This window comes from Bos indicus, chromosome 20, assembly GCF_029378745.1.
Source record: "Bos indicus isolate NIAB-ARS_2022 breed Sahiwal x Tharparkar chromosome 20, NIAB-ARS_B.indTharparkar_mat_pri_1.0, whole genome shotgun sequence".
NCBI lineage: Eukaryota > Metazoa > Chordata > Mammalia > Artiodactyla > Bovidae > Bos > Bos indicus.
The window spans coordinates 3948438-3976142 of record NC_091779.1 but is presented as its reverse complement, the minus strand read 5'-3'; the positions used below and the strand labels follow the sequence as shown (position 1 = coordinate 3976142).

At 41.1% G+C, this 27705-nt stretch overlaps 1 protein-coding gene across 1 annotated transcript in view; it reads left to right on the top strand.

Annotated features, from left to right (window-relative positions):
* Positions 1-625: 625 nt before the first annotated feature.
* UBTD2 (ubiquitin domain containing 2) overlaps positions 626-27705 on the top strand; it is a 68176-nt gene continuing 41096 nt past the window's right edge. The window contains exon 1 of the mRNA XM_019982824.2: positions 626-1112. Within this exon, the coding sequence (XP_019838383.1) occupies positions 1043-1112 (70 nt within the window). The 5' untranslated portion in view covers positions 626-1042. The remainder of the gene's footprint in view (positions 1113-27705) is intronic.

Below are 27705 nucleotides of genomic sequence, written 5' to 3'. Positions count from 1 at the left end.
CAGTTTGCAACCACAAAGACAGCCTCTACGTCTAGTAATGGGGCACCGAGATTGCAGGGGGGCAGGGGGATGGGGCAGGCAAGGAGAAGCCAGGACTTAGGATAGCAACCCATTGGACTCTACACAAATCCAAAAGGTGCTGGGACTTCAATCTTCAGCCAGGAGCACCCCTCCGCCGGGTAAGTGGGACCCCGCCCGCGAGCCTTCCATCGCTACTTCTCCGTGCGCAACCCCCGCCCGCCCCCGACCCGCTTCTACCAGAAGGAGGGGCGCCCGAGGAGTCAGAAACTCTATTTCTCCCCTTTCCACTTTTCCTATTCACTTTTACTCCGTCTGTCCTGCTCTCTCCCCCTCCATCGCTTTCTTGGCTCATTCCCGTCTTTCCCTCTCCCTCCTCCTCTCCCGCTTTCTCAGCCTCTTCCCGGGGACGGAACCCCCAGGCGCCTCCTTCCCTCGGGTTTGGTTGGGGGGCCCCCTCCCCTCTCGCCCGCCTCGCATCCCCTCGGCGCCTCCCCGCCTCCTGCCCCGCCCCTCCGCCCGCGGCCACGCCCGCAGCCAATCAGCGCGCGGCCTCCCACGGCCCCGCCCCCCGGCCTTTCCGGGAGGGCTCCGCTGAGCCCAGGCCTGGATGCGGAGGGCGGCGCCGTGGGGCGGGGGCCGATGGGGTCTGACGGACGCAGGGCTCCGGCGCGGGGCTCGCCTGCACGCGGGAGCGCGGGGCTGTGAAGGCGTGAGGTGGGCGCCGCGGCCCGCCCGGGATGGGCCAGCCCCAGCCTGGCGGGGCCGAGCCGGAGGCGAGGGCGGCGCGCGGGCCAGGCCTGCTGGGCGGGCGGCCCGGGGACTGAGGTAGAAGTGGGCGCGGAGGAAGGGGCCGAGCCAAGGCGGTGGGTGGAGCGGAGAGGGGGGCGGAGGCTGGGCCGCGGCGGGCGAACGGAGCGGAGCGCTGGTCCGGAGCTCGGCGGCGGCGGCGCCTGAGGAAGCGGAGGCGGCGGCGGGCCCGGACGAGCGCCCGGAGGTGGCGGACGAGGCGCCGGGGGCCCCCATGGGCGGGTGTGTGGGCGCCCAGCACGACTCCTCGGGCAGCCTCAACGAGAACTCGGAGGGCACCGGAGGTAGGTGAGCGCCAGGGGGCAGCCTCGGCCCCCCATTGTTCCCGGCCGGGCCTGGCCACCTGTCCCGGCCCCTGCGGGCCTCGCGGCCGGGGCCCCCGCGCCCCTTTGTCATCCCCTCTTCCACGTCACTCCCCGCGCTCCGCTTCCGGCCGGCCGCCGGGTCGCCCCCTTTTTTCCCTGACCCCCCAGCCCCCCGCCCCAGAAAAGCACTCCGCGCTCCGGGAAGGTAGCCCACGGCCTCTCGACCCCACCGCCTCGGCTGGGGAAACTCGGACCAGAAACTGCCTCTGGCTCCCTCGCTCCCTCTCCAGCCCGTTTAATTATTCAGGAACAGGATGGCGGCGCTGGGGTTGCAGGAAAGCGAACTGATGGGGGTTGGGGGGGGGGAGGTGGGGAGGGGAGCCTAATGTATTCCCTCCGACGGGCCCCGCCACATCTCTCCGAACCCGGCCTTGTTGAGCAGAGTTGGCTGGTCTCCGCTTTCCTGAGTTTCAGATGACAGCTGCCCTGGTTGGTTCCAATTTGGCCATTTAAACCTGCAAGTTTCTGGAACTCGGCTGGGGAAGTCTCAAGTGGCCTCAAGCATTATTTTAACGAGGGGTGGGTAAATGGTCTGCCGGAGTAAAACGTGGCTTCTTTCTGCAGCCTGGGGTTATTGGGCCAGTGCACTGTTGGGGTGGGCTAGTCAAATTCCTATCCATCTTACGTAAAGGAAAATATGTAGGATAAAAGTACAAATGCTGTTACCCCAGTAGGATCCGTAGTTTAAAAGTTTCTGTGACACGGAACGCACTTGTACTTTATTGTAAATATGTTTGCTGAGGAGAGGTATTTTAATTCAATCAATGTTGTAGTATAGGAGAAGAGTAATCCAGTTAATTCTGCTTTTAGTTATATGACCTCTTGCTGGGCCCATTCTATACCTTGTGTAGAGGACAGAATGTTTTAGTTAAAGAAGAAACAGCTTTTAGGAATAGCAAAAATGACAGTGTTGGTTTTGTTCCAACCTTATGTTAGATGTCACAGAAATGTGGGGTGTAAGTTCCTAAACTAAGTCGTTGGGGTGGGTGGGTTTACAACTTTTTTCTTATCGTGCTAGCATTTGGACCAGTTGCTTGCCTCGTTAAACTCCATGTACACCTAACTTTTGACTTATAAATGTCCTGATTACATGATGTTTAGCCATGCTACTTCATTAAAATGTATGGTCATCCTGTATGACTAAATCCTGGGCAAATTGAGAGCTCAGCAAAGCGTCTTGAAAAAAAAAACTGTCCACGGAAAGCGGTACTTTGTAGTGCATTTCAAGTCATAGCATAATTACTCAGTGGCACGTTAACAATGAGATTTGCAGTAAAAACAAAGCAGGAAGATAAAAGGGGGCGTGGTTTAAAATAACCTTGGGTTAAGATCAAACTGAGGGTCAAAATCCTGTGGGTGAGGTGATCATTAATGGTACCAAACTATACAGGTACAATTACTTTTTGGTAAGTATAGATAGTGTGCTTGTTATATGTAGTTTAAGTTTTTTCACACTCGTTTTAACATTTTGATTCAACATTTTTCTGTTGTTGGTAGTGCACTTGAACTAATTTATGGTTTTAAGGCCTTTTGGTGGTGTGACTTGTGACCAGCCAGACGTTATTAGCACGGGCTTTTAAAAGCAAGAAGTATTAGCTTTTGGTATTTTATTATTATCAGTGGTACCTAGTTAGATAGTTATAGTGTCAGCTTCTTTGTGAACTGAGTTCTCTGGGTTTTAAGCTGTGCTTTACCTTTCCAGAGTAAAGTTTAGAAAAATTGTTGTGAAACCTTCGTTTTATTTCTGGAGAGAAGGCATGACCCTGATGTAACTGGGGTGAAGGAGTGAGCTGTGTGGGATAAAAGGATTATTTCTAGAATTTAATTTGTGGAGGCCTTTATTCTCCATTATTGTCATGAAAGTTAAAGAGTTAATTGTGATTTAAAGGAATTAGCCCAGGTGAGTGTTTCAGGTTAACTTGTTAAATAGTTACTAGCTTATTATAGTAGATTTTTGTTTGGGAGGGAGAGACTTTTCCCTAAGGGTGTTGGCACAGATCCGTCACTTTTCCGATGTACAGTAGTAGTTTTAATCTGGACATATTGGGCTATGAAAAAATTTTTTTCAGCATGGAGTAAAACACAGTTTCCCAATGTTTTTCATGACAGATTTAAGATTTTCATGACAGATTTAATTACGTCCACAGTGTTGTGCAAACATCATCATTTTAGGATGGCTTCACTTTCTGAATATCAGCAGACTTAGTAAAATGACTTAAAAAACTTTTTTGGCCATTTGAGGTACTGTACTTTCCCTTTCCCTCTGAATCTTAAGTCTCTTAAGTATGCAAATAAATGTGTATATTGAGAATAACTTCCATTCTAGGTGCAGTACTTTGAAGAAATTTGGAAAATTTTTGTAAGAATTTTTAGAATATGGAAATGGCTTAATGTTGTAAGATTTGTGTTATGTATTGTTTTGGAATCAGTTGCTGTATCTTCTGGTATACCTTGCCTAGAATTCAATTTTTGAGTTTTAGCTTTTTTGACCATTTTTTAAATGCCTAATTTTAATCAAGAAAGTTATATTATAGAACTTATGCAAGATTATTTAACAATGCTCTCCAAGCTTCCACACTCCTAGAATTTCCAGCTGTTGTGACATTTTCAGACAGCATATTTTGTATAGTTCTCCACCTTATTATGATGACATTGTGATGCTGAGGTTGGCACTTAGGTCCTCTAGACAAGAATGTGGCCCGTGGCATTTACTAAGTAATTAAATCTCTGATGAGTTTTAAAAATAAGAAATACATGAATAAAAAAACAATAAAATGAAATTCATTGAAGACAGCCGATTCCCTTTTCATATTTCAATCCTTTAGTGAAAGTAGTGATGTGTCAGTGGAAAGTAGGTTCTCACCTCTGGGTAAGTCATTTATTCTGTACCTTCAGTGATATCCCAAGAGTACTGACCAAGGTGCTCACCAGTTTCTAGGTTTACAGGAGGAGAACTCTGAATACTGAATATTGACTTGTTTGGGTTTTTTTTTTTTTTTGGCTGCTGCATTCAGCATATGGGATTTTAGTTCCCCAACTAGGTATCCAACCCACCCATGCCCCTGCAGTGGAAATGCAAATTCTTAACTACTGGACAGCCAGGGAAATCTCAAACATTGACTTCTTTATTTCAGAGTGTCTTGAGAATATCGTGGAGTTCTTTTGGATATCCATTTATAGCAGCCTTAACACCTACTTGATGAGAACAATGCTTTTTGAGTAATAACAGCTACCATTTAATCCAGTATTTATTGTGTAGCAGGTATGGTGATTATGTTCTCACTTAGTCTTCAACAACTCTGGGAGGTGGATAGTATCTATTTTATAGATGGATTGATGCTGGGAGAAATTAAATAACTTGCTTAACATGGCAGAGTCAGAGCTTAAACTGGGGCTAAAATAAAGAATGCTGACTTTTTTTCCTTTTCCTCTAGTTTAATTTTTTTTTAATTTTAGTAAAATACATATAAAACTTGTTATTTTAATCACTTTTAAGTGTATACTTCAATGGCATTAATTATATCCACAGCATGCAATACATCACTATGTATTTACAGAGTTTTTCATCACTCCAGACAGACTCTGGATCTGTTAAGCAATATCTTTTCTCCCCTCTCCTCCTAACCCCTAGTAACCTCTAGTCTATGATTTGTCTCTGAATTTGCCTATTCTAGATATCTCATATAAGTAGAATCATACAATATTTATTGTTTTGTTGGTAGTATATTTTACTTAACAGGTCTTAAGGTTTATCCTGTTGTACCAAGTATCAGTGATCCTTTTTATAGCTATTGTGTGTACATGCCATATTTTGATTATCCCTTCATCCGTTGAAGGACGTTTGGATTGTCTCCACTTTTTGGCTATTGGGAATAATGCAGCTATGAACTTTAGTGTACAGAGAGTAAATCCCAGTTTTCAGTGCTTTGGGATATATACCTAGGAGAACGTAGGAATTGAGAGATCATGTTAATTCTATGTTTACTTCTTAGAGGTAAATTTTCCCACAGTGATTGCACCATTTTACATTTCTTCTAGCAGCATACAAGGGTTCTAGTTTCTTCACATTTTCACCAATGCTTGTTATTTCCCATTTTAAAAATTGTAGCTTTTATAGCGGGTGTGAAGTGAGGGACATCTTATGGTTTCAGCTTGCATTTTGTAATAGTGATGTTAATGTGCTCATTTGGCATTTGAATATCTTCTTTTAATAGAAATATCTAAGTCCTTTGCCTGTTTGTTTTTAATTGAGCTTGGGCTTTGTTTTTGCTACTGAGTTGTAGGATTATGTTAATCTTTATTCTGTATATTAAAGCCTTATCAAGATACATTCCAAAGAATTGCACGGAGAGATAAGAAAACCTTCCGAAGTGATCACTGCAAAGAAATAGAGGAAAACAGTAGAATGGGAAAGACTAGAGATCTCTTCAAGAAAATTAGAGGAATCATGCAAATTAGAAATCATAGAAAATTAGAGAAATTCATGCAAAGATGGACACAGTAAAGGACATACAGTATAGACCTAATAGAAACAGAAGATGTTAAAAAGAGGTGGCAAGAATACACAGTAGAACTATACCAAAAGATCTTCATGACCTAGGTAACCACGATGGTGTGATCACTCACCTAGAGCCAGACATCCTGGAATGAGAAGTCAAGTGGGCCTTAGGAAGCGTCACTACGAACAAAGCTAGTGGAGGTGGTGGAATTCCAGCTGAGCTATTTCAAATCCTAAAAGATGATGCTGTGAAAGTGCTGCACTCAATATGCCAGCAGATTTGGGTAACTCAGCAGTGGCCACAGGACTGGAAGAGGTCAGTTTTCATTCCAATCCCAAAGAAGGGGAATGCCAAAGAATGTGCAAACTACTGCACAATTGAACAATCTCACATGCTAGCAAAGTAATGCTCAAAATTCTCCAAGCCAGGCTTCAGCAGTGCATGAACCGAGAACTTCCGGATGTTCAAACTGGATTTAGAAAAGGCAGAGGAACCAGAGATCAAGTTGCCAACATCCATGCCAACGTTGGATCATAGAAAAAGCAAGAGAATTCCAGAAAAACGTTTATCTGCTTCTGCTTCATTGACTATGCCAAAGCCTTTGACTGTGTGGATCACAACAAACTGGAAAATTCTTAAAGAGATGGGATTACTAGACCACCTTACCTTCCTCCTGAGAAACCTGTATGCAGGTCAAGAAGCAACAGTTAGAATCAGACATGGAACAACGGACTGGTTCCAGTTTGGGACAGGAGTACGTCAAGACTATATATTGTCACTCTGCTTATTTAACTTGTATGCAGAGTACATCATGCGAAATCCCAGGCTGGATGAAGAACAAGCAGGAATCAAGATTGCCAGGAGAAGTATCAATAACCTCAGATATGCAGATGACACCACCCTTATGGCAGAAAGTGAAGAGGAACTAAAGAGCCTCTTGATGAAAGTGAAAGAGGAGAGTGAAAAAGTTGGCTTAAAGCTCAACATTCAGAAAACGAAGATCATGGCATCTGGTCCCATCACTTCATGGCAAATAGATGGGGAAACAATAAAAACAGTGACTATTTTTTTGGGCTCCAAAATCACTGCGGATGGTGACTGCAGCCATGAAATTAAAAGACGCTTGCTCCTTGGAAGAAAAGCTATGACCAACCTAGACAGCGTATTAAAGAGCAGAGCCATTACTTTACCAGCAAAGGTCTGTCTAGTCAAAGCTATGGTTTTTCCAGTGGTCATTTATGGATGTGAGAGTTGGACCATAAAGAAGGTGGACACCAAAGAATTGATGCTTTTTAACTGTGGTGTTGGAGAAGACTCTTGAGAGTCCCTTGGACTGCAAAGAGATCCAACTAGTCAATCCTAAAGGAAATCAGTCCTGAATATTCATTGAAAGGACTGATACTGAAGCTGAAACTTGAATACTTTGGCCACCTGATGCGAAGAGCCAACTCACTAGAAAAGGCCTTGATAATGGGAAAGATTGAAGGCAGGAGGAGAAGGGGATGACAGAGGATGTGATGGTTGGATGGCATCACCGTCTCAAAGGACATGAGTTTGAGCAAGCTCCAGGAGTTGGTGAAGAACAGGGAAGCCTGGCATGCTGTGGTCCATGGGATCACAAAGAGTTGGACATGACTGAGCGGCTGAACAACAACAAGATACATGACTTGGAGATATTTTCTCACATTCTATAGGTTGTCTTTTCATGCTCTTGATGGTGTCTTTTGATTCACAAAAGTTTAATGAAGTTCAGTGTATCTATTTGTATCTTTGTTGCCTGTGCTTATAGTTTCAGTTTTAAATTTATTTTTAATTGTTGATGGATAAAGAATAAATATATAACAATAATTTACAAATCTGATAACTAACATTTGTTTTAACTATGAATAGAAAGCTGTTTTAAGCTTATTTCCTCTGTCAGATCTGATGAAAAGGTTGATAGGCAATGAAATTGTTTTTTAAATTTGACAGGTGATCCATAAAGCCATTTCAGTTTCTTAATCAAGAGATGAGTATTGTCTTTTCTGGGGAAGCATTTTACAATCAACAACCATTGAGTACCCACAGTATGCCCAACTTTGTATTGGTTGCTGTTGTTCCAAAAAAAGGAATCATTATCCTATTTCTTGTGTATGTCAGAATCCTTTTTTAGGAAAGCATAATGTGCATGTATGAGGCAACTGAAAAGCACTATTTAAACAGATAAAAAACACCACTGAATAAATTGTGCAAGTGCTGAGAGAGCAACGGAACACGAAGTGACCTCTGCTGCTAGGAGGTGTGGTTCCTCAACCAGCAGCACTGTCATCAGGTGGGAGACATCATGTTAGAAATGCAGACTCTCGGGCCCTGGCCGTAAACTGCTGAATCAGAATCTGCATTTTAATAGTGTTCTCCAACAGTTGCCGTGCACGTTCAAGTTCAAGAAGCATTGGTAAAGGATTGCTTACAGTGGGAAGAGACGAGAGAGGAATACATTAGGGGGAAAAATGTCAAGAGTTGGTTTTTTGGATGTGGGGATATAGAAAATAATCCCATATTTGTGAACCTGGGTAAACCAAGAATACTGAAGTGGCATGTCAGATTTTGGGGAATAAGAAAGAGCTGTCTGGAGAAAGCAACCTTTCAGTATGTTAAAGTTCAATTGACAGAAGAATTTTTAAGTTGAGACATCATTTTGAAGTTTAGATATGGAACTCCTAAATGTTCAGGATTATGAATGTGGATTTTGGAGTCAGCTGGCTAAATTGGCTGGAGGTGTAAAAGTCAATGAAGGCTATGCTGCTGCTGCTGCTGCTAAGTCGCTTCAGTCGTGTCTGACTCTGTGTGACCCCATAGACGATAGCCCACCAGGCTCCCCCGTCCCTGGGATTCTTCAGGCAAGAACACTAGAGTGGTTTACCATTTCCTTCTCCAATGCATGAAAAGGAAAAGTGAAAGTGAAGTCGCTCAGTCGTGTCCCGACTCTTAGTGACCCCATGGACTGCAGCCCACCAGGCTCCTCCATTCACAGGATTTTCCAGGCAAGAGTACTGGAGTGGGGTGCCGTTGCCTTCTCTGGAATGAAGGCTATCAGTACAGTTCAGTCGCTCAGTCGTGTCCGACTTCTTTCGACCCCATGAATCGCAGCATGCCAGGCCTCCCTGTTCATCACCAACTCCCAGAGTTCACTCAAACTCATGTCCATCAAGTCGGTAGTGCCATCCAGCCATCTCATCCTCTGTTGTCCCCTTCTCCTCTTGCCCCCAATCCCTCCCAGCATCAGAGACTTTTCCAATGAGTCAGCTCTTTGCATGAGGTGGCCAAAGTATTGGAGTTTCAGCTTTAGCATCAGTCCTTCCAATGAACACCCAGGACTGATCTCCTTTAGAATGGACTGGTTGGATCTCCTTGCAAGTTAAGTGAAAAGAGGAGGAAAGTACGAAGAATTGAGTCATGAAGTTTTCACAAAGTAGAGAAATGAGAAATCACTTCTCAGGACCTGACTGTAGTGAGTACTTAGTATACTGAATTTTGTTGAGTTGCTGGGAAACAGGTCTGCCTGTGAAACTGATAGATCTAATTGCATTTGAACTTTTCATTCTAGTGTGGTTGTGGAAATTCTAGTTGTAGTTTGGTACTCATATCCTAATATAAGACAGACTTCTTGGGCGTCCAACTCCAGAATATAGCAACAGCCCATTTGAGATTGGTGTACTTCAGAACAGATGCATTCTCTACAAGACATCAGTTACTTTCTTCAAGAATATCACGGACATCTATTCTTTATATATTTCCAGTGTTTTACACTTGTCATCTCACTAGGTGCTTCATTGAATTTTCTTTTGCTGCTTCTCTTAGGGCTGTGCCTATGGTAAAAAAAAAAAAAAAAAGAAGAAGAAGCGAATCGAACATGACTGGGACTAAAGATTAAGTCTCCTCGTTTTCTCCCTAGTGTGACAGTAGAAGTAAAAATCTTTCATGTTTTTCTGGGTTGGTGAGCTCTGGGGCTTCACGAGAGGATGCATAAAATTTCATACCAATTGGAGAGAGACGTACTGTGAAATAGGAGGCATTTACTTGATGTAAAGCAGAAGGGGGCTGATTTTGCTAGGAGGAATGGAGTTGTGTGGAAAGAATCAAAAGGAAAATATACAGCAAGAAAATGTAGGTTGGAAATACAGTGGTACTTTGGGTAGCTCCATAGGTTCAGTAGGTATGAGAACTGAAATTAGATGGGAAGCGACAGTTGGAAAATACTGCCATATGGGGCAAGCTGAATCTTCTTTGAGAAGAGAGTTAAGCACTTCAGTTTACATTAAAAACTGCTGTGGTATGTGGTAGCCCCTCCCTCATTTGCTTCCTCCCATTGGGCTTGTCCCACTCGTTTTCAATTTTCTACTAAGTAGAGGGTTGAAGTTTTTTCGCAGATAAGATTCTCTGGGACCTTACGTTGGAAAGACATTTTAAATGAAGAGTCTTATTTATGGCTATTAAATGAGCTGTCCTTTTCATCTCTGATTTTATATTTAGGAATCAGTGGCTAGAGTTACATAGTATGAACAGAAGATTTAAGCCATTAGAAATACAGGAATTGTTATTCCTTTGATTTTTGATAGCCCTAGTCTATGACACCTGTCTTTCTTAGGGAGAAATTTGAATCAGTGGATTTTTAAATCTAATTTTCTTACTATAAATGCAAAGCTTTGGCAGCACCTTGCTAGTAGTACTATATCCAGGTGAGTCTTCCAGTGAGAATAATTATTGAGTGTTAATAACAGTAGTAAGGAACTTTTGCTTTTATGTAATGAGTTAGTTATCTCATGATTTTTGACTGAAACACAATCTTCTCTTGTTGCAAGAGAGCATTAGGTTGGTTTTGTTAAGCAATATGATCATATTAATTGGGCGTGATGATCAGTTTGCTGATGTAGTGATTCTCTCATTTTTCCTTACTGCAGACCACCTGAATGGTTTATCTTCATTTGGTGGACCACTGCACCTGATTCTTCCCGCCGCCCCTCACCATCCCTACCCAGCTTTCTGCTTCTGCTTATTGGGCAGTACTAGGCTGCCAGCAAGGTCCTCATGATTCACTGGTAGTTCAAGAACCATAGGTTGAGACTTTACTAACGCGTATGTACTTAAAGATGCATGTGGTTGGCAAGAACAGTCAAGCATATATTCCATTTTGCATCAGCTCCTTTGACTTGGAGCTAGCAAGAATCAAATTTGGTTTGCAATATACTCCATATATTGACCCGAGAGGTTAAATATTGCTGAGTATACATTGGATATTGTAATGCCATACTTTTGCATGTTTGCAGTAAAACTTGTAGAAGTTTCCATTATAGCTCAGTTTTTAGAAATCAAATTTCTATTGGAGTTATCTGAGAACAAGAAATATTTACATGTGGGGGATAATTTTATGTAACTTTTACTTGAATGTGAAGTGTTAATGATACATTTGCTCACAACTTTAAAAAATAATGAATTAATGACTCTCGGGCCTTTCTGATTAAATTTTAACATCACCAGAAGCCCTTCAGGTAGCTTTTGCATTTGTTATAATTGACTTGCAGGTATAAGCAAGGCCAGACTGCTCCTTTGCATTTGTTCAGATAGTTTCCATGCTTGTGGTCTGTGTGACAAAAGTATCACAGGGAAAGAGGAACTGGAAATTAGATCTAATTCTAACGGAATATGTATGATTCTTTACTTCCTAGGCTATAGTAGATCCAAAGTCCAAGCTTTTCCTGCTTTTCTGCTGTCTTCACTTCCAACGTTGGGATAATCTTTCATCAGTGAATAAGTATGAGCCTTTTCTTTTCCACCCAGGACTAATCCTGCCATCCTGAACATCGTAGCACTGTTCTTCAGTGCTTATTCTCCTCCCTCCTCCTTTCCCTCAACTTTATTGAGGACTGGTTGACAACTGTTTGTTGACAGATATAGTATACAATGTCATGATATAATATACATATACCTTGTGAAACAGTTACCAGAATCAGAATGATGAACACATTCTTGTTGTGAGACTCTTTAAGATCTCCTCTCAGCAACTTTCAAGTATAAAGTACTGTATTATTGACAATAACCATACTGAACATTAGATCTTTATAACTTGTGCTTCTTAAAACTGCAAGATTGTACTAAATAAATAATACTAAATTATTGTACTAAATAAATAAATAAATGGTACTAAATCCACCTCCCCCCCTCCCTTTTTCCCAAAAATCTGTCCTGGTTATTTTTGTACATTTACTTATCTCCTCAGAGCATAAGCCATGTTGGACCTGGGGACAGCGACCTCAGTTTTCTCATAGTACTTTAGGTTTAGTTAACAATTGTGTGAAGCACATCTTTGACTTTATAACAGTTTTAGGGAGAAAATGATAACTGTCTTAATAGTAGGCTCACTTAATTCTAGAGCAAGAACCTTGTTAAATAAGACCATGTCATGTAATAAAAAGATTTAGGAGTCAGAATTCTTTAGTTCTGGTTCCACTTCTGCTCTTTGTATCTGCTACCTTTAAATGAGCATGTTAATGAAATCAGTAGGCTCCAGCATTTTAAACAGTTGAATCTTCTTTTTAGGTATATCTTACATTGAACAGTAACATCAGTCTCAGCATTTGATTTCTTTTTATTTTGATTGTATATAGTCTCTAAAAAATAAAAATAAATAATTTAGAGTCTCATAAAGTTCTGTAGAAGATTTTTTTAAAGTTTGACTCACTAACACTATCAGCAACTGTGCTCAGAACTCAGACGATAACATGTCACACAGTATTACAGTTTATGTTTTATTTTCACTGAGCATTCTTCAGTTAACTTGATAAGAGCATATACGGAACAGATGAGATTGCTGTGACATTTAACGAAGCCTAGACATCCATGTACTGTATTAGTGTGTTCCCTCCGTCAGTTCAGTTCAGCTCCCTCAGTTCCCTCGTCAGCTCAGTCGCGTCCGACTCTTTGCAACCCCATGGACTGCAGCATGCCAGGCCTCCTTGTCCATCACAATCTCCCGGAGCTTGCTCAAACTCATGTCCATCGAGTTGGTGATGCCATCCAGCCATCTCATCCTCTGTCATCTCCTTCTCCTGCCTTCAGTCTTTCCCAGCATCAGGGACTTTTCTAACGAGTCAGCCCTTCACATCAGGTGGCCAAAGTATTGGAGCTTTAGCATTAGTCCTTCCAATGAATATTCAGGATTGATTTCCTTTAGGATTGACTGGTTTGATCTCCTTTCTGTCTAAGAGACTCTCAAGAGTCTTCTCCAACACCACAGTTCAAAAGCTGTGTTACATGAGTGAACATGTATGTGCATGTATTAATAAAAGGCACATTCAGAGCTGTGGTTTTCCCAGTCAGTGACACAGTTAGAAAAATTTCCTTAAGTTCATATATGCATAGAGTAGACAAGAGAAGCATTCCAATGACTCTAAGATGAGTTTGACCCAGCAGCATAAGCTAACATGTTTCATGATGGGTCTTTATGTTTGAAATGTGTGATACTTTTTGTTAGGGTTCTTAAAAAATAGTAAAAAAAAAATATTTTACAAGATAGTTTAAATTACATTTTGGAATGCTGAAACAGTTGTTTGTTTCTGTCTCTTGAGTTTTTTGGGACCAATTTAAAAAGTCATGTGACTAGATCCTAGAAAAAATCTTTACATGACACATGTAATTTCAATTTTTATCTACTCTCAGGATAGGTGCACTGTGTTGGGCATTGTATTACATATTTGAAGTTTCATAGGATTACTGAAAGAATGCTGCTGCTATGTCGCTTCAGTCGTGTCCGACTCTGTGCGACCCCGTAGACGGTAGCCCACCAGGCTCCCCCGTCCTTGGATTCTCCAGGCAAGAACACTGGAGTGGGTTGCCAGTTCCTTCTCCAGTGCATGAAGGTGAAAAGTGAAAGTGAAGTCGCTCAGTCACGTCGGACTCTTAGCGACCCCATGGACTGCAGCCCACCAGGCTCTTCCATCCATGGGAGTTTCCAGGCAAGAGTACTGGAGTGGGGTGCCATCGCCTTCTCACTGCCTTCTATACTGAAAGAATAGTACTGTATTAAGAATGCAGTGCTATCCAAGTTAATTTTGATGCTAACTTTGAGAGAAAACAAAGGCAGGATAAAACATTAAAATAGTGAAGGGATGAAGGAGATGGTGTCTGTTGTAGCTATACCACTAACTACCATCTGGTTACAGATCTGGAAGTTGGTTCACTTACTCCCACTAACTGATTGGCCTTCACCTGGAATTAAAAGGGTCGGGAACAAGCCCTCAGGGTGGTCTTTCTTTTCTGGAGCAACTGTTGGCTTAGAATGCACTCTGTAAGTGAAGATATTGATCATGTAAGGTGTGAACTTGACCTCTCAGTTCATTTGAAGCTGAGAGTGCACCTTGGTACTGTTAGGCCTTTGCTTCTCCCTGTCTTTGACGTGGCTTCACTTCTCTTTTTTCTCTCGGGTATAAAATATTCCAACTCTGCCTACAGTTGGGGCAATCTAGTATTATATTTAACTTTTGGAAGTTCAAGACAGTGAGTGCTTCATAGAAAAGGGATTGTTGGATGAGATCTTGTATTTGGGGTTTATGCAGGAGGAACTAGAATAAAAAGAGACGCTGAGAAGGACCTGGTAGGTGAGGTCTGGTGTCTGCCATGCTTGTGAGAGTCTGACTCCTGCTTATGAAAAATGGACTGGATTGAGATGAATCCTAGTGGGCATGGCAGCGGATCTCTGTATCTAGTAAATAAAGCTTGAAGTGAAGTGAAAGTTGCTCAGTCGTGTCCAGCTCTGTGACCCCATGGACTTGATACGGTCCATGGAATTCTCTAAGCCAGAATACTGGAGTGGGTACCCCTTCCCCTCTCCAGGAGATCTTCCCAGCCCAGGGATTGAACCCAGGTCTCCCACACTGCAGGCAGATTCTTCACCAGCTGAGCCACAAGGGAAGCCCAAGAATACTGGAGTGGGAAGCCTATCCCTTCTCCAGCTGATCTTCCCACGCCAGGAATCGAACTGGGATCTCCTGCATTGCAGGTGGATTCTTTACCAACTGAACTATGAGGGAAGCCCACCTAGGGCCTTTGCTTTAATGTAAATATTTGCTTTGTGGTGTTTTTATTACAGTTCTTAAAAGTAGCATGATCTCCCTCATTTTTTAATACTGCTTTTGGAAATTATTTGTTTACTTATTTCTTTGTTCTCCCACAATGTCGTAAGCTCTGAGGCCCAGGCCTTTTCTGATTCTTCTTTACTGTATGCCTAGTTGCTTGTGTGGTTCCTGGTACCTGTGCATTCAGTAGCTGCTGACTGAATGAATAAGTGAAATAATGAATGAATAGTTACCAATTGCTTTATCATTTGGAGGATGAAATTTTTTTCTACTTGGCTTTAGTTATTTGCTTTTGGGGGTGAAATTTATAGTAAAAACTATTGTAATGTTGTACAATTATTTTCCATTATCTTTAGAGACTTTACTCATAATTCTGGGATAGATTCTTATTTGGCTATTTGGTAAAAGGAGGGAGTGATCTAATTTGCTTGTTAAAATCTCCCCAAGTGTTTATTAATGTATTATTCTGTCATCCTTCGCAAACTTAGTGGTGAGTTGAATTGCTTTGTATATGAAAAGAGGGTTAATTGTATTTAAAGCCACCCAGACCAGTGGTATTATGTTAGGTTGTTCTTGAGCTGATTCTGTGCTTATATTGAATGCAGCAGAAATCCAGGTTTTGCATGCAGCCTATAAAGTATAACAGGAAATAATGAAGATGCCTTTTAAGAATTCTCTGAATTTAGGTGTTGGGGGGTTTTGAAGCAGGTATTTTGGAGGATGTTGGAGGAGGGCAGAGCCTAGGAACAAATTGTAAGATAGAAGTGCTCTTTACAGTACTTTGCTCATGCTCAGTTGCTTCAGTCATGTCTGACTCTTTACGACTCTGTGGACTGTAGCCTACTAGGCTCCTCAGTCCATGGGATTCTCTAGACAAGAATACTGGAGTGGATTGCCATGTGCTCCTCCACAGAATCTTCCCAACCCAGGGATCGAACCCGCGTGTCCTCTATGACAGGTGAATTCTTTACCACTGAACCACTGGGTAAGCCAAAAGAAAGTTGCAGTCACTTACTGAGGTTGTAGTGTTGATGGTTTAGTCGTGTCTGACTCTTGCGATCCCATGGACTGTAGCCCATCAGGCTCCTCAGTTCATGGGATTTCCTAGGCAAGAATACTGGAGTGGGTTGCCATTTCCTTCTCCAAGGGATCTTCCCAACCCAAGGATCGAACCTGCATCTCTTGCATTGCAGGTGGATTCTTGACTGCTGAGCCAGTGGACGTTCCTTAATGTACTTTATTAAAGACTGATTGCACTCTGAAAGTTGGAACTGTGTGTCCTTTATTTACTTTCTAAACCACATTCCTCCATATAAAAACTGTAAATAAAGAGTATTGTGTTTGGGGTAGAGATAGTCATTAATGTAAATATAACTTTATAACGTATAATTTTGTAACACATGCCTGATATTTTGAGATATTTAGCAATGCAAATACTTTTTTTTTTAGCAATGCTAACAGCTTTTAGCTTTTTGTCCTAAATTTTTAGATTTATTTATTTTATTTTTTGACTGTCATGGGTCTTCGTTGCTGCATGCAGGCTTTCTCTAGTTGTGGTGAGCAAGGGCAACTCTAGTTGCAGAGCACAGACTGTAGGAGTGCTGAGTTCAGTAGTTGCAGCTCATGGGCTCTAGAGCACAGGCTCAGTACTTGTGGTGCAGGGGCTTAGTTGCTGCACAGGATGTGCAGTCTTCCCCGACCGTGGATAGAATGGTGTCCCACCTGCATCGCAAGGTGGATTCTTAACCACTGGATCTCCAGGGAAGCCTGTTGTCCTGTTTTTTACTTATTAAAATCTCCCTTCCTGACTATGTTATTTGCACAGCAAACATGCATTGAGTATACTGTGTGACATACTTGAATTTGTATGTAAGTATCTCAACAGGGTCTGGCACAGGGGTTCATAGGTTGTTGGTTTGTAATGTTGAATGAGTAGATCTTACTGAAGTCATTAAAATAATGGTTTTTCAATGGTTTAAGGTTTACAGAGACAACAACTATCGAGAAGACCCATGATTTCAACACATTCTTTGGTGTAATTTTGTTTTTTTAAAAATCTTCATATACATTTTCTTGATTCTTAAAAGGAAGCTTTGACTTCGAGGAAGTCTGATATTAATATTTCCATTTTAGAAGAGAGAAAACTGAGGCACACGGAAGTTTTAATCTGATTAAGGAATAAAAAGAGTAGCCCAAACTGTAAGTTTTGTCTTCTGTTTTCTAATTCAGTATTCTCTCCACTGAAGGTGAGGGTTTTGGTTGACTCTTCTTTCCTTGCCGCAGAAGTGTATGTGTGAGCGTTCTCTTTCATGGCAGTAAACACAGTTTGCTGCTGAGTCACTTACCCCATAGGCGGCAGCCCCCAGGCTGCCCCATCTCTGGGATTCTCCAGGCAAGAACACAGTTTAGGGAAGTTAATGAAACATGGTTCTTAAGGACTCTCATGTTCATACTCCAAAATGGAGATCGCAGCAGTGAAAAACGAGTTGAGAAATTGCCTTTAGTTTTAGTCAACAAATTATATTGCATCTCACAAGATAGAAATTTCAAACTAAAATCTTAATTATCTAACAGGATCAAATGGAAAAAAGTGATCATCTTTTCTAAAATTCTTTTGTGCCCATTTACTCAGTTATCTTCCTTTTCATCATTACCTCTGCTTGCTATCCCAGACTGAATGTTTTCAGCTTAATATTCAGTTTTACTTAAGCTTGACTTGAGTTTAGCAGTTGAGCTTTGTGGGGAAACCACTTACCTTGAGGTCCTTAAAGTACAAGAAAAAGAAGACTTTGTCTAATTATAGAAAGCATAATAAAGTCTTTCTAGGCCTGTGATTTTAAATCACCATTAGTGGAGTATTAAAATATCTATCTGTTTCAAATCAGAGTGGTGATTCTCCTGAGGGGTGAGTTGAAGGAGGTGTCATGAAAGTTCATTCTGATTGGCATATCCAGCAATTTAAGGATGAAGATTGGAACCCATATGTTAATGACTATCTGTACTTACAATATCAGTGTATGGATATTTGGAACCACCTCCTGGGAAGCCCCGGTGGCTCAGCAGTAAAGAAACCACCTGCAATACAGGAGACATGGGTTCTATTCCTGGGCTGGGAAGATCCCCTGGAGGAGGGCATGGCAACCCACTCCAGTGTTCTTACCTGGAGAATCCCCATGGACACAGGAGCCTAGCAGGCTGTAGTCCAAGGAGTCTCAAAGAGCTGGACATGACTGAACTCACACACATGGTTTATAGCCGATAAAAGGAACTGAGGCCATCTACCACCAGGAGTGTCTCATTTAAAAGTGGGGAGGAGGGGACCTGTGGTCCAGTAATACAGCTTCATTATCACAGCTTGTACTTTTTCTGACAGTCACCAATTTGCCTTGGACTTCAGTTACCCTGGAAATAAAAATTTTAACTTGGTGGTGATTAAAAAGCTTTGGGCCTTTGATCATTGTTTTGTTGCCAAAAATTAACATATATGGCCTGTTGAACAAACCCTTCTGTGAATTTGGCTTTTTTGATTCTTGGTTTGTGATGATTGCGTCTTGTGTGAATACGTCTCTCTTCCCAAATGACTCGGAATAGTTTATATGCCCTTTAGTCCCTCATAATTATGAAGTGAAAAATTGAGGTGTGTCACTACATATAATAAGTAGGACATAAGAAACTTGAGAAAACAATAAAATGATGCCCAGTATTTCTGGAATGAATGTTGAATAAGATATTTAAGCTATAACAGGAGTTTTGAGAATTGGGAAAATTGTTTACCTGTAATAAAATGTAATGAATACTCCTGGAAGCAAGAAGGATACTATCTTTTTGAAAACAGATTTTTGTGTGTATTTTCATTTTCTGTATACCAGCACTAAATCTACTGTCTAGAAATTACAACATAACTGCATAGGGCAAGCAAATGACTGGGATAAAAGTTTCTGTTTTTTCTGTCACAGATGATCCTTAACCATTTTAAGGAGGGAATATAAATAGGGACAGAACTTACATTTCGGTGATAGAGGTAGGTTTTTCAATTTGGGACAGGGATGTGTACTGAAAGTCTTACGTGTATGAAAGTAAAGTTTCACCGTTTATTAAAGAAGGGGGAAAGAAGACATTTTCAGATGAAACATTGAGGAGGATTAAAGAAAATTTAGATGTAGAGTAAAATTCCATTTGCATTGAGAAATTATTCTAATTTAATAATAAATAGGAAGTATATGGGACTTCCCTGGTGGTCCAGTGGCTAAGACTCCAGGCTCCCAAATGCAGGGGGCCTGGGTTTGATCCCTGGTCAGGGAACAAGAGATCCCACATGCTGCAAGTAAGAGAGCTGCCTGCTGCAACTAAGATCTGCCTGCTGCAACGAAGACCAAAGATCCCAAGTGCCAAACTAAGACCCGACACAGCCAAAGAAATAAGTAAATAAATTAAAAAATAATAATAATAAAAAATAGGAAGTATGAACATCATTGGCAAGTTATTTTTGTGATAAAATCTTGGGGGGAAATGCTACACAATTTTAATATAGTTAAGTATTGATTTGGAGAAGGCAGTGGCACCCCACTCCAGTACTCTTGCCTGGAAAATCCCATGGATGGAGGAGCCTGGAAGGCTGCAGTCCATGGGGTCACTGAGGGTCTGACACGACTGAGCAACTTCACTTTCACTTTTCACTTTCATGCATTGGAGAAGGAAATGGCAAGCCACTCCAGTGTTCTTGCCTGGAGAATCCCAGGGACGGGGGAGCCTGGTGGGCTGCCGTCTTTGGGGTCACACAGAGTCGGACATGACTGAAGTGACTTAGCAAAAAAAAAAATTGATTTACAGTATCTTTAAATTTGCTCCTGACACAATCTAAAAGCTACTTATAACATTGCTAATTTGTGGTCATTATTAAATCTTTTTAAAAACTGAAAAAAATTTTAAGTGTCAAAAAGCATATCTAAGAGAAAAATTTATTCAATGACCTACTGTAAGTATTTTGCTGTACATCGCATCAGACTCAGAGTATATGGCTATGAGTCAAGAGAGAGAGTGAAATAAAAATGGATTCATGTATGTTGAGAGAAATTGTGACGTGCTTCATGAGGTCAGCTACAACTTCTAGAATTTAACTTTATTGATGTTTTAGCTTTGGGTTAAAGTGAGTGTCGTTAGCTTTTCATTTAGGAAGGATTGTCAGTATTTTTTCTAAAATTGAGCTTGCTGGTTTAAAAGTTAGGATTTAGTAGAGTCATCACAAGGATGTGAGAGGTGCACATCCCAGGACTTTTAAAAAAAAAGATTTTTATTGGAGTGTAGTTGCTTTACAATGTTGTGTTACTTTCTGCTAACACGCAGTCAGTCAGCCATATGTATACATACATCCCTTCTTTTTTTGGATTTTCTTCCCATTTAAGTCATCACAGAGCATTGAGTAGAGTTCCCTGTGCTCTACAGTAGGTTCTCATTGGTTTTCTGTTTTGTACACAGTAGTATACATGTCAGTCCCAATCTCCCAGTTTAAAACCCCCCTACTCCCCTTGGTATCCATGCATTCTATTTTTTTCTCTACATCACTGTCTTTATTTCTGATTTGAAAATAAGCTCGTATCATTTTTCTAGATTCCACATATAAGTGATATTATGTGATATTTGTTTTTCTCTTTCTGAGTTACTTTAGTCTGTATGACAGTCTGTAGTTCCATCCATGTCTCTACAGATGACCCAATTTCATTCACTTTTATGGCTGAGTAATAGCCCATTGTGTATATGTACCATATCTTCTTTATTCGTTCCTCTGTTGTGGACGTTTAGGTGGCTGTTGTAAATAGCGCTGCAGTGAGCACTGGGTGCACGCATCTTTTGAATTATGATTTTCTCTGGGTATATGCCCAAGAGTGGGATTTGCTGGGTCATATGGTAGTTCTGTTTTTAGTTTTTTTCAGGAACCTCCATACTATTCTCCATAGTGACTATGAATTTAAGTCATGGGATGTACTGGGAATGTAATGTGAGGAGATGCAGTGTAAACTGTAGCAAAGGAATACTCTGATATAACTGGGCAAGTTTCTCAAGTCTCTTGTAGGGGCATTTGCAAGAATATAGTATTTTTTTCTGTTGACAGTACTTCCTTCTGAACAGTTCAGTTAAATAAGATGAAAATAAAGCTTGGGATTTTGTAATGGTGATAGCCATAGATGCAGTTTTAAAAGGATTAAGTGACATCCAAGATAATATCTATTTTCCCAAGAATCTAACCCAGAGGCAATACATTTTCTAGTAGTTTTTCTGTTATTTTGAGTATTATTTTCTTTATACATGGATAGAATTGATGTTTAAGCACCGGTTCTGCTTTATGGCTTTTGTGGCAAAATCTTGGACAAGCCAAAATATTGTTTTATGGCTCTGTGGCACCCACTCTTGTGTTCTTATATGTACTTAGAAGCATGAGTGCTTTGACTACACTTAGAAACCCATTCAAGGAGAAGGACTTTGCAAATGAACACAATTTCAAGTGAAGTGTGTTTACCCATATTTTTGCCAGGCTCTTATAAACATTAAGCAAAGGAAACTTATCAGATTGAATCTTGAGTAAAGAGTTGTATGAACTGCTGATGTCTTTTCTCACGAAACAGTACTAATTTTGGAACTGGGCTTGGAACAGGTACCAGCCTGCTTTTGGTAATTGGTATATGCTGATTAGGAAATAATGTATTGTTTGGGCACTTCAGGTCAGTGTCGACTTGCTATGCTATCTTAAGCACTGGTTCACACCTTTGAAACCTCATGGAAGCCCAAGACCTTAGAGATGGATTGATCATGTAGTTTTACTTTGTAGGTGAAAGTCTGAGACCAGGTTGAACATTTATTCTAGTAATTCTTAAAGCCATGAGGCAGTATAGTCCTGCTGCCGCTGCTAAATCGCTTCAATCCTGTCTGACTCTGTGCGACCCCATAGACAGCAGCCCACCAGGCTCCGCCGTCCCTGGGATTCTCCAGGCAAGAACACTGGAGTGGGTTGCCATTTCCGTCTCCAGTGCATGAAAGTGAAAGTGAAGTTGCTCAGTCTGGTCCAACTCTTTACAACCCCATGGACTGCAGCCCACCAGGCTCCTCTGCCCATGGGACTTTCCAGGCAAGAGTACTGGAGTGGGTTGCCATTGCCTTCTCCAGTATAATCCTAGTGGCTGAGAATATAAACCTTGGAGTTTGTCTAGGTTTGAATCCCAGCTGTACCATTTAGCTATATGATCTTTGGGATTTTTTATTATTATTCATCTAACAGACACAGATATAGTTTTTTATGTTCCAGAAACTGTTGTAATTGTGTGAGAAATATTACCTTATTAAATCTTCCTAACAGTCCTATGAGATATTATTACTGTGGTCTCCCTTATGCTCCCCCTAGGTGGTTTCTCCATTTTAAGGTGGAGGTTACACTAGAGTTATTGAGAGGATGAGTGGGACTGTATATAGAGAGCACAGTGCACAGTGGCTGGACCACGACAGTGTGCATTCTCTGTTGACTATTATTTTTTCTGAGAAAAGCAACATTTTTGGCAAACTGCTACCTTCACCAGTAATGTAATGGTTAGACTAGTAGGAATCCTTCCCTGCAGGGTTTTCTAAATGCTTACAGGAACTTTCCTTTCCCTGAAGAATTTTTGAGTTGGTCAAGTAAAGTCTCAGAGCATCTAATTCTCTCTAGACATGATCAGCACCGTTGGGTGTCCTGTGTCTTTGGGGCCAGGTGAGATCTGAATTAGTTTGGCAGGCTGTAATTGATGCGGTGGTTAAGAGCCAGACATGACTGAGCCAGCTGGGCATGCACGGGTGAGGTCTGAGTTACCATGGCTGCTCTGCCAAATCCAAACCTGTATCCAAGGGATTATTGAAGGGTCACAAGTCCTTTTTTTTTTTTTAACTTTATTTCAAAATAATATCAAACTTACGGAAAAGTTGCAGAAACAGTACGAAGTTCTGATACCCTTCATTCCAGTTTCCCCAAATGTTAATATTTTATCACATCTGCTTTGTTATATTTTCTTTATATGTACATATTGTTGTTGTTATTGTTTGTTTACTAGGTTGTGTCTGACTCTTTGCGACCCCATGGACTGTAGCCTGGCAGGCTCCTCTGTCCATAAGGTTTCCCAGGCAAGTATACTGGAGTGGGTTGCCATTTTTTTCTCCAGGGGTTCTTCCCAACCCAGGGATCAAACCCATGGCTCCTGCTTTGTCAGGCAGATTCTTTACCACTGAGCCGCCGGGGAAGTCCTTTATATATATACATACATGTATGTAAATACTTAAACTTTCCTGAGCCATTCGAAAAAGTTGCACAGAGTAAACCCTTTTACCCTGAAATACTTGAGTGTGTATTTCCTAAGAATAAGGACTTTCTCTCACCTACCCACAATTCAGTAATCAAAATCAAGAAATGAGTATTGATATAATGCTAATTTTTACAGCTTTTATTCAGATTTCATCGTCTTCATTAATATTCCAAGAAAATCGTCTAGGATCATGCATTATGTTGTCATAGCTCTTTAGCCTGCTGTAATCTAGCACAGTTCTGGAGACGTTTTGTCTTTTGTGACCTTGGCATTTTGAAAAGTATGTGCCAGTTATTTTGCAGAGTGTTCATCAGTTGCACTCTGTCTGCTGTGTTCTCATGTGTAGGTTCCTCCATGATTGTGTAGTCTGGGCAAGCGCACCGCAGAAGTGAGTTTGTGTCCCTAGTGTATCATGTCGAGAGTCATATAGTATCTTTTTTCCTATTTTTGTTGATGTTAACTTTAATCACGTATGGTGCCAACCAAGTTTCTTCCTTGCAAAGTTACTATTTTTTCCTCTGCAAATAATAAGTATTTAGTATGAAGACTGGATCTATGTAAATATTTTTTTTTATTATCAAACAGGTACTAGCTTTAGCATCCATTGGTAGTTCTTGCCTGAAATAATTATGGTGGTTGTCAAATGGTGATTTTTCTAATTTCACTATTTCTTTTATATAATTTAATTTAAGAAAGAGCTCTCTCATCTCAACTGTGTGTTTGCTGATTTATATTGGTATGGACTCATGGTTTTCTGTGTTTTTCCATGGTTTTCTGTGTATAATCTGTTGCTATTGTTACTTACTTTGATGCTCAAATTGTACCACATTGGCCAGCGGGAGCTCCTCCAGACTGATCTCTGTGTTCTTTTGACATGACTTTGTTATTCTTTGAATACTTTGTTTTCTGGCATAACAAGTTGTTCCAGGCTCATATTATATTTTACCTGTCAGAGTCCTGAAATCAGCTAGGGACCCCTAGTTCCTTTTAGTGGAGAGTGATATTCAGAAGTAAAAATCTAGACTCCAGTGTGTTTGATGGTACTGGAGTAACATTGCCTGTAGGTCGTCTAAGTGGAAAGAGCTTGAATACATATATCCCCTGTGTAGCCCTCAGCTCGGAGAAGGCAATGGCACCCCACTCCAGTACTCTTGCCTGGAAAATCCCGTGGATGGAGGAGCCTGGAAGGCTGCAGTCCATGGGGTCGCTGAAGGTCGGACACGACTGAGCGACTTCACTTTCACTTTTCACTTTCGTGCATTGGAGAAGGAAACGGCAACCCAGTCCAGTGTTCTTGCCTGGAGAATCCCAGGGACAGGGGAGCCTGGTGGGCTGCCGTCTATGGGGTCGCACAGAGTTGGACACGACTGAAGTGACTTAGCAGCAGCAGCCCTCAGCTATATAGAAGATACGGGTATATATGATATCTACATGGTGAGTGAAAGTCTCGATCCCATGGTCCAGGCCAGAATACTGGAAGAAGTAGAGCCGGAAGGGAAAGAAGCTTTTCCCTTCTGCAGGAGATCTTCCCAACCCAGGGATCAAACCCAGGTCTCCCACACTGCAGGTGGATTCTTTACCAGCTGAGCCCAGGGCCATGCGTCTATATATTTTTACATATTAAAAATGAGTTCATACTGATAGCTCTCATTCCAGTCTAATAGTATTAATACAAGATTTATTCTAGACTTTGCCTGTTCATATATTTACAATTCTCTTTCTAAAAGTAAAGAAATGTGACTCCTAATTTCCACAAATATTTACTTATTTACTCAATCTGAGGATACACATAAAATAGTTTGGATTCACTAATTTATTTCATTGTGGAAACAAAACTACTAACTAGAGTTCAGTATTCATTTACAGTTCTTTATATCTGTAGCCTAAGGATAAAATTACTAAAAAAAATACTGTGTTCAAATGTTAGGTACACGCCCTTTTAATGTAGTTTGTTAACCCTTTGAAATACAGTTAAGTTCATTTATTTCTAGTTGTGTTCTTTTTTAGTTTTCCCCCTTTTTGATTTTGTTTGCTTATTTGAGTATGTGTGATGGTAGTATTAGTCACTCAGTCGTGTCTGACCCTTTGCAACCCCATGGACTGTAGCCCACCAGGCTCCTCTGTCCATGGAATTCTCCAGGCAAGAATACTGGAGTGGGTTGCCATGTCATTCTCCAGGGGATCTTCCCAATCCAGAGATCAAACCCAGGTCTTTACTTAACAGATTCTTTACTGTTTGAGCCACCTGACAAGCTGTGTGATGGTAACGTAGTTCTAAAGGTTAGAACTAGGCAAAAAGGTATACTGAGAAGTGTAACCCTTACTCACTGCTGCCTCTTACCCATCCTTCCATTGTTCCCATTCCTTTTTACCCACCCTCTGTAAGTGACTAGTATGCCTGGTTTCTGGTTTATCCTTCTGTTTTCTTTTGTACTAATGAGCTGGGCGTACATGTCTGTCTGCTTTCCTTTCTTTTTCTATTTGTAGGACTTCCTATGTATAGTGAGTATTTGGTTCTCCAGTAGGGATATTATACCTTTCAGTCTATTTTTTGGCCTTACAGTGACTCATCAACATGTACCTACTCAGTACATCTGTATAAACACATAGTGATTATACATAACTTGATTTAGGTGTTGTGTTTGGTATACGGCTTCCCAGGTGACGCAGTTGGTAAAGAATCCATCAGCCAATTCAGGGGATGCAAGAGACGCGAGTTCAATCCCTGCGTTGGGAAGATCCCCTGGAATAGGAAATGGCAACCCACTCCAGGAATCTTGCCTGGACAGTTCCATGGACAGAAGAGCCTGGCGGGCTACAGTCCCTGGGGTTGCAGAGTCAGACACGACTGAGCACTCATGCTTGCGCACCTTTGGTGTGCAGTCTCATTACTTTATAGTTACACCATCTTGCACAGTGATAACTACGCTGTAACATTTTTAATTTCTCGTAGAATTCCTTGTTTGAAATAAGGCTAGTTTCTTTCCATTGTATGTAGTGCAGATATTTAATGATTGTCATCATTGCAGATATTTAAATGTGTTTTTGTACATTCTCTTAGGTAGTTTAAACATGGCTGAAATAAAAAGTTTTAAGTTCCCAAAGAATAGTTAACTTTTTTTTTTGCCTGGTTGTATGATGAAGCACACCGGTACTTAGTGTCTCTCTCTCTCTCGCTCGCTTGCTCTCTCCCACACTCACAGCAACAATAAGAATGTCAGCTTGTCTTCTTGATCTTGGTGTGGGGAGGGTGCTTTCAGTGTGTGTGCTTTCACTGAGTGTGATGTTAGCTGTGAGTTTTTCATAAAGACCCTTTATCATGTCATAGAATTTATTGTTTATTCCTAGCTTTACATGTTTTTATCATGAAAGAGTATTGGGTTTTGTCATGTGCTTTTTCTGCAGTCGTGGAGATGATTGTGTGGAGGATTTTCTCCTTTGTTTTTATTAATATGGCATATTATTTTGATTTTCCTATGCTGAATTAGTCTTGCATTCCTGGGATAAATCTCACTTGGTCTTAGTGCATAATCTTTTTAGTGTACTGTTGGATTCAGTTTGCAAGAATTATATTGAGCATTTTTGCATTTATCTTCTTAAGGGGTATTGGTCTGTAGTGTTTTTATATTTGTCTCATTTTGGCTAGGGAATGATGGCTTTATAGAATGAGTTAGAAAGTGTTCCTTCCTGTTCTATTTTTTTGGGAAGCATTTGAGAGTTGGTCTTAATTCTTCTTTAAATGTTTGGTAAAATGCCCCAGTGAAGCCATCTGGTCCTGGGCTTTTCTTTGTTGGAAGGATTTTGCTTAATGATTCAATCGCTTGTTATAAATCTGTGGAGATTTTCTGTTTCTTCTTAAGCCAGTTTTAATAATTTTGTGTTTCTAGGAACTTGTTCATTTCACCTAGATTATTTAATTTGTTAGTGTACAACAATTCATAGTATTCTAATATTCTGTCTTTTTGTATCTGTAAGATCAGTAGTAATGTTTGCTCTTTTTGATTTTAGTTATTTGAAACTTCTGTTTTGTAAGAACAGAACAGAACAAAAAAGTCTAGCTAGATGTTTGTTGAGTTTGTTCATCTTTTAGAAGGACTGCTACTGCTAAGTCACTTCAGTCGTGTCCGACTCTGTGCGACCCATAGACGGCAGCCCACCAGGCTCCCCCGTCCCTGGGATTCTCCAGGCAAGAACACTGGACTGGGTTGCCATTTCCTTCTCCAATGCATGAAAGTGAAAAGTGAAAGTGAAATCGCTCAGTCGTGTCCGACCCTCAGCGACCCCATGGACTGCAGCCTACCAGGCTCCTCCATCCACGGGATTTTCCAGGCAAGAGTATTGGAGTGGGGTGTTAGAAGGACTAGCATTTGGTTTTGTTAAATCTGTTTGCTGTCCTTTGTTCATCTCCACTCTAGTCTTTATTTATACCTTCTTTCTGCTGGCTTTGGGTTTACTTTGCTTTTCTGTTTTTAGTTCCTTAAGGTATAAACTTGGGTAACTGAGTAAGATCTGCTGTCTATTTTAATGTAGATGTTTAGAGTTCCAAATTTTCCTTTGAGCACTGCTTTTGCTGTATCCCATG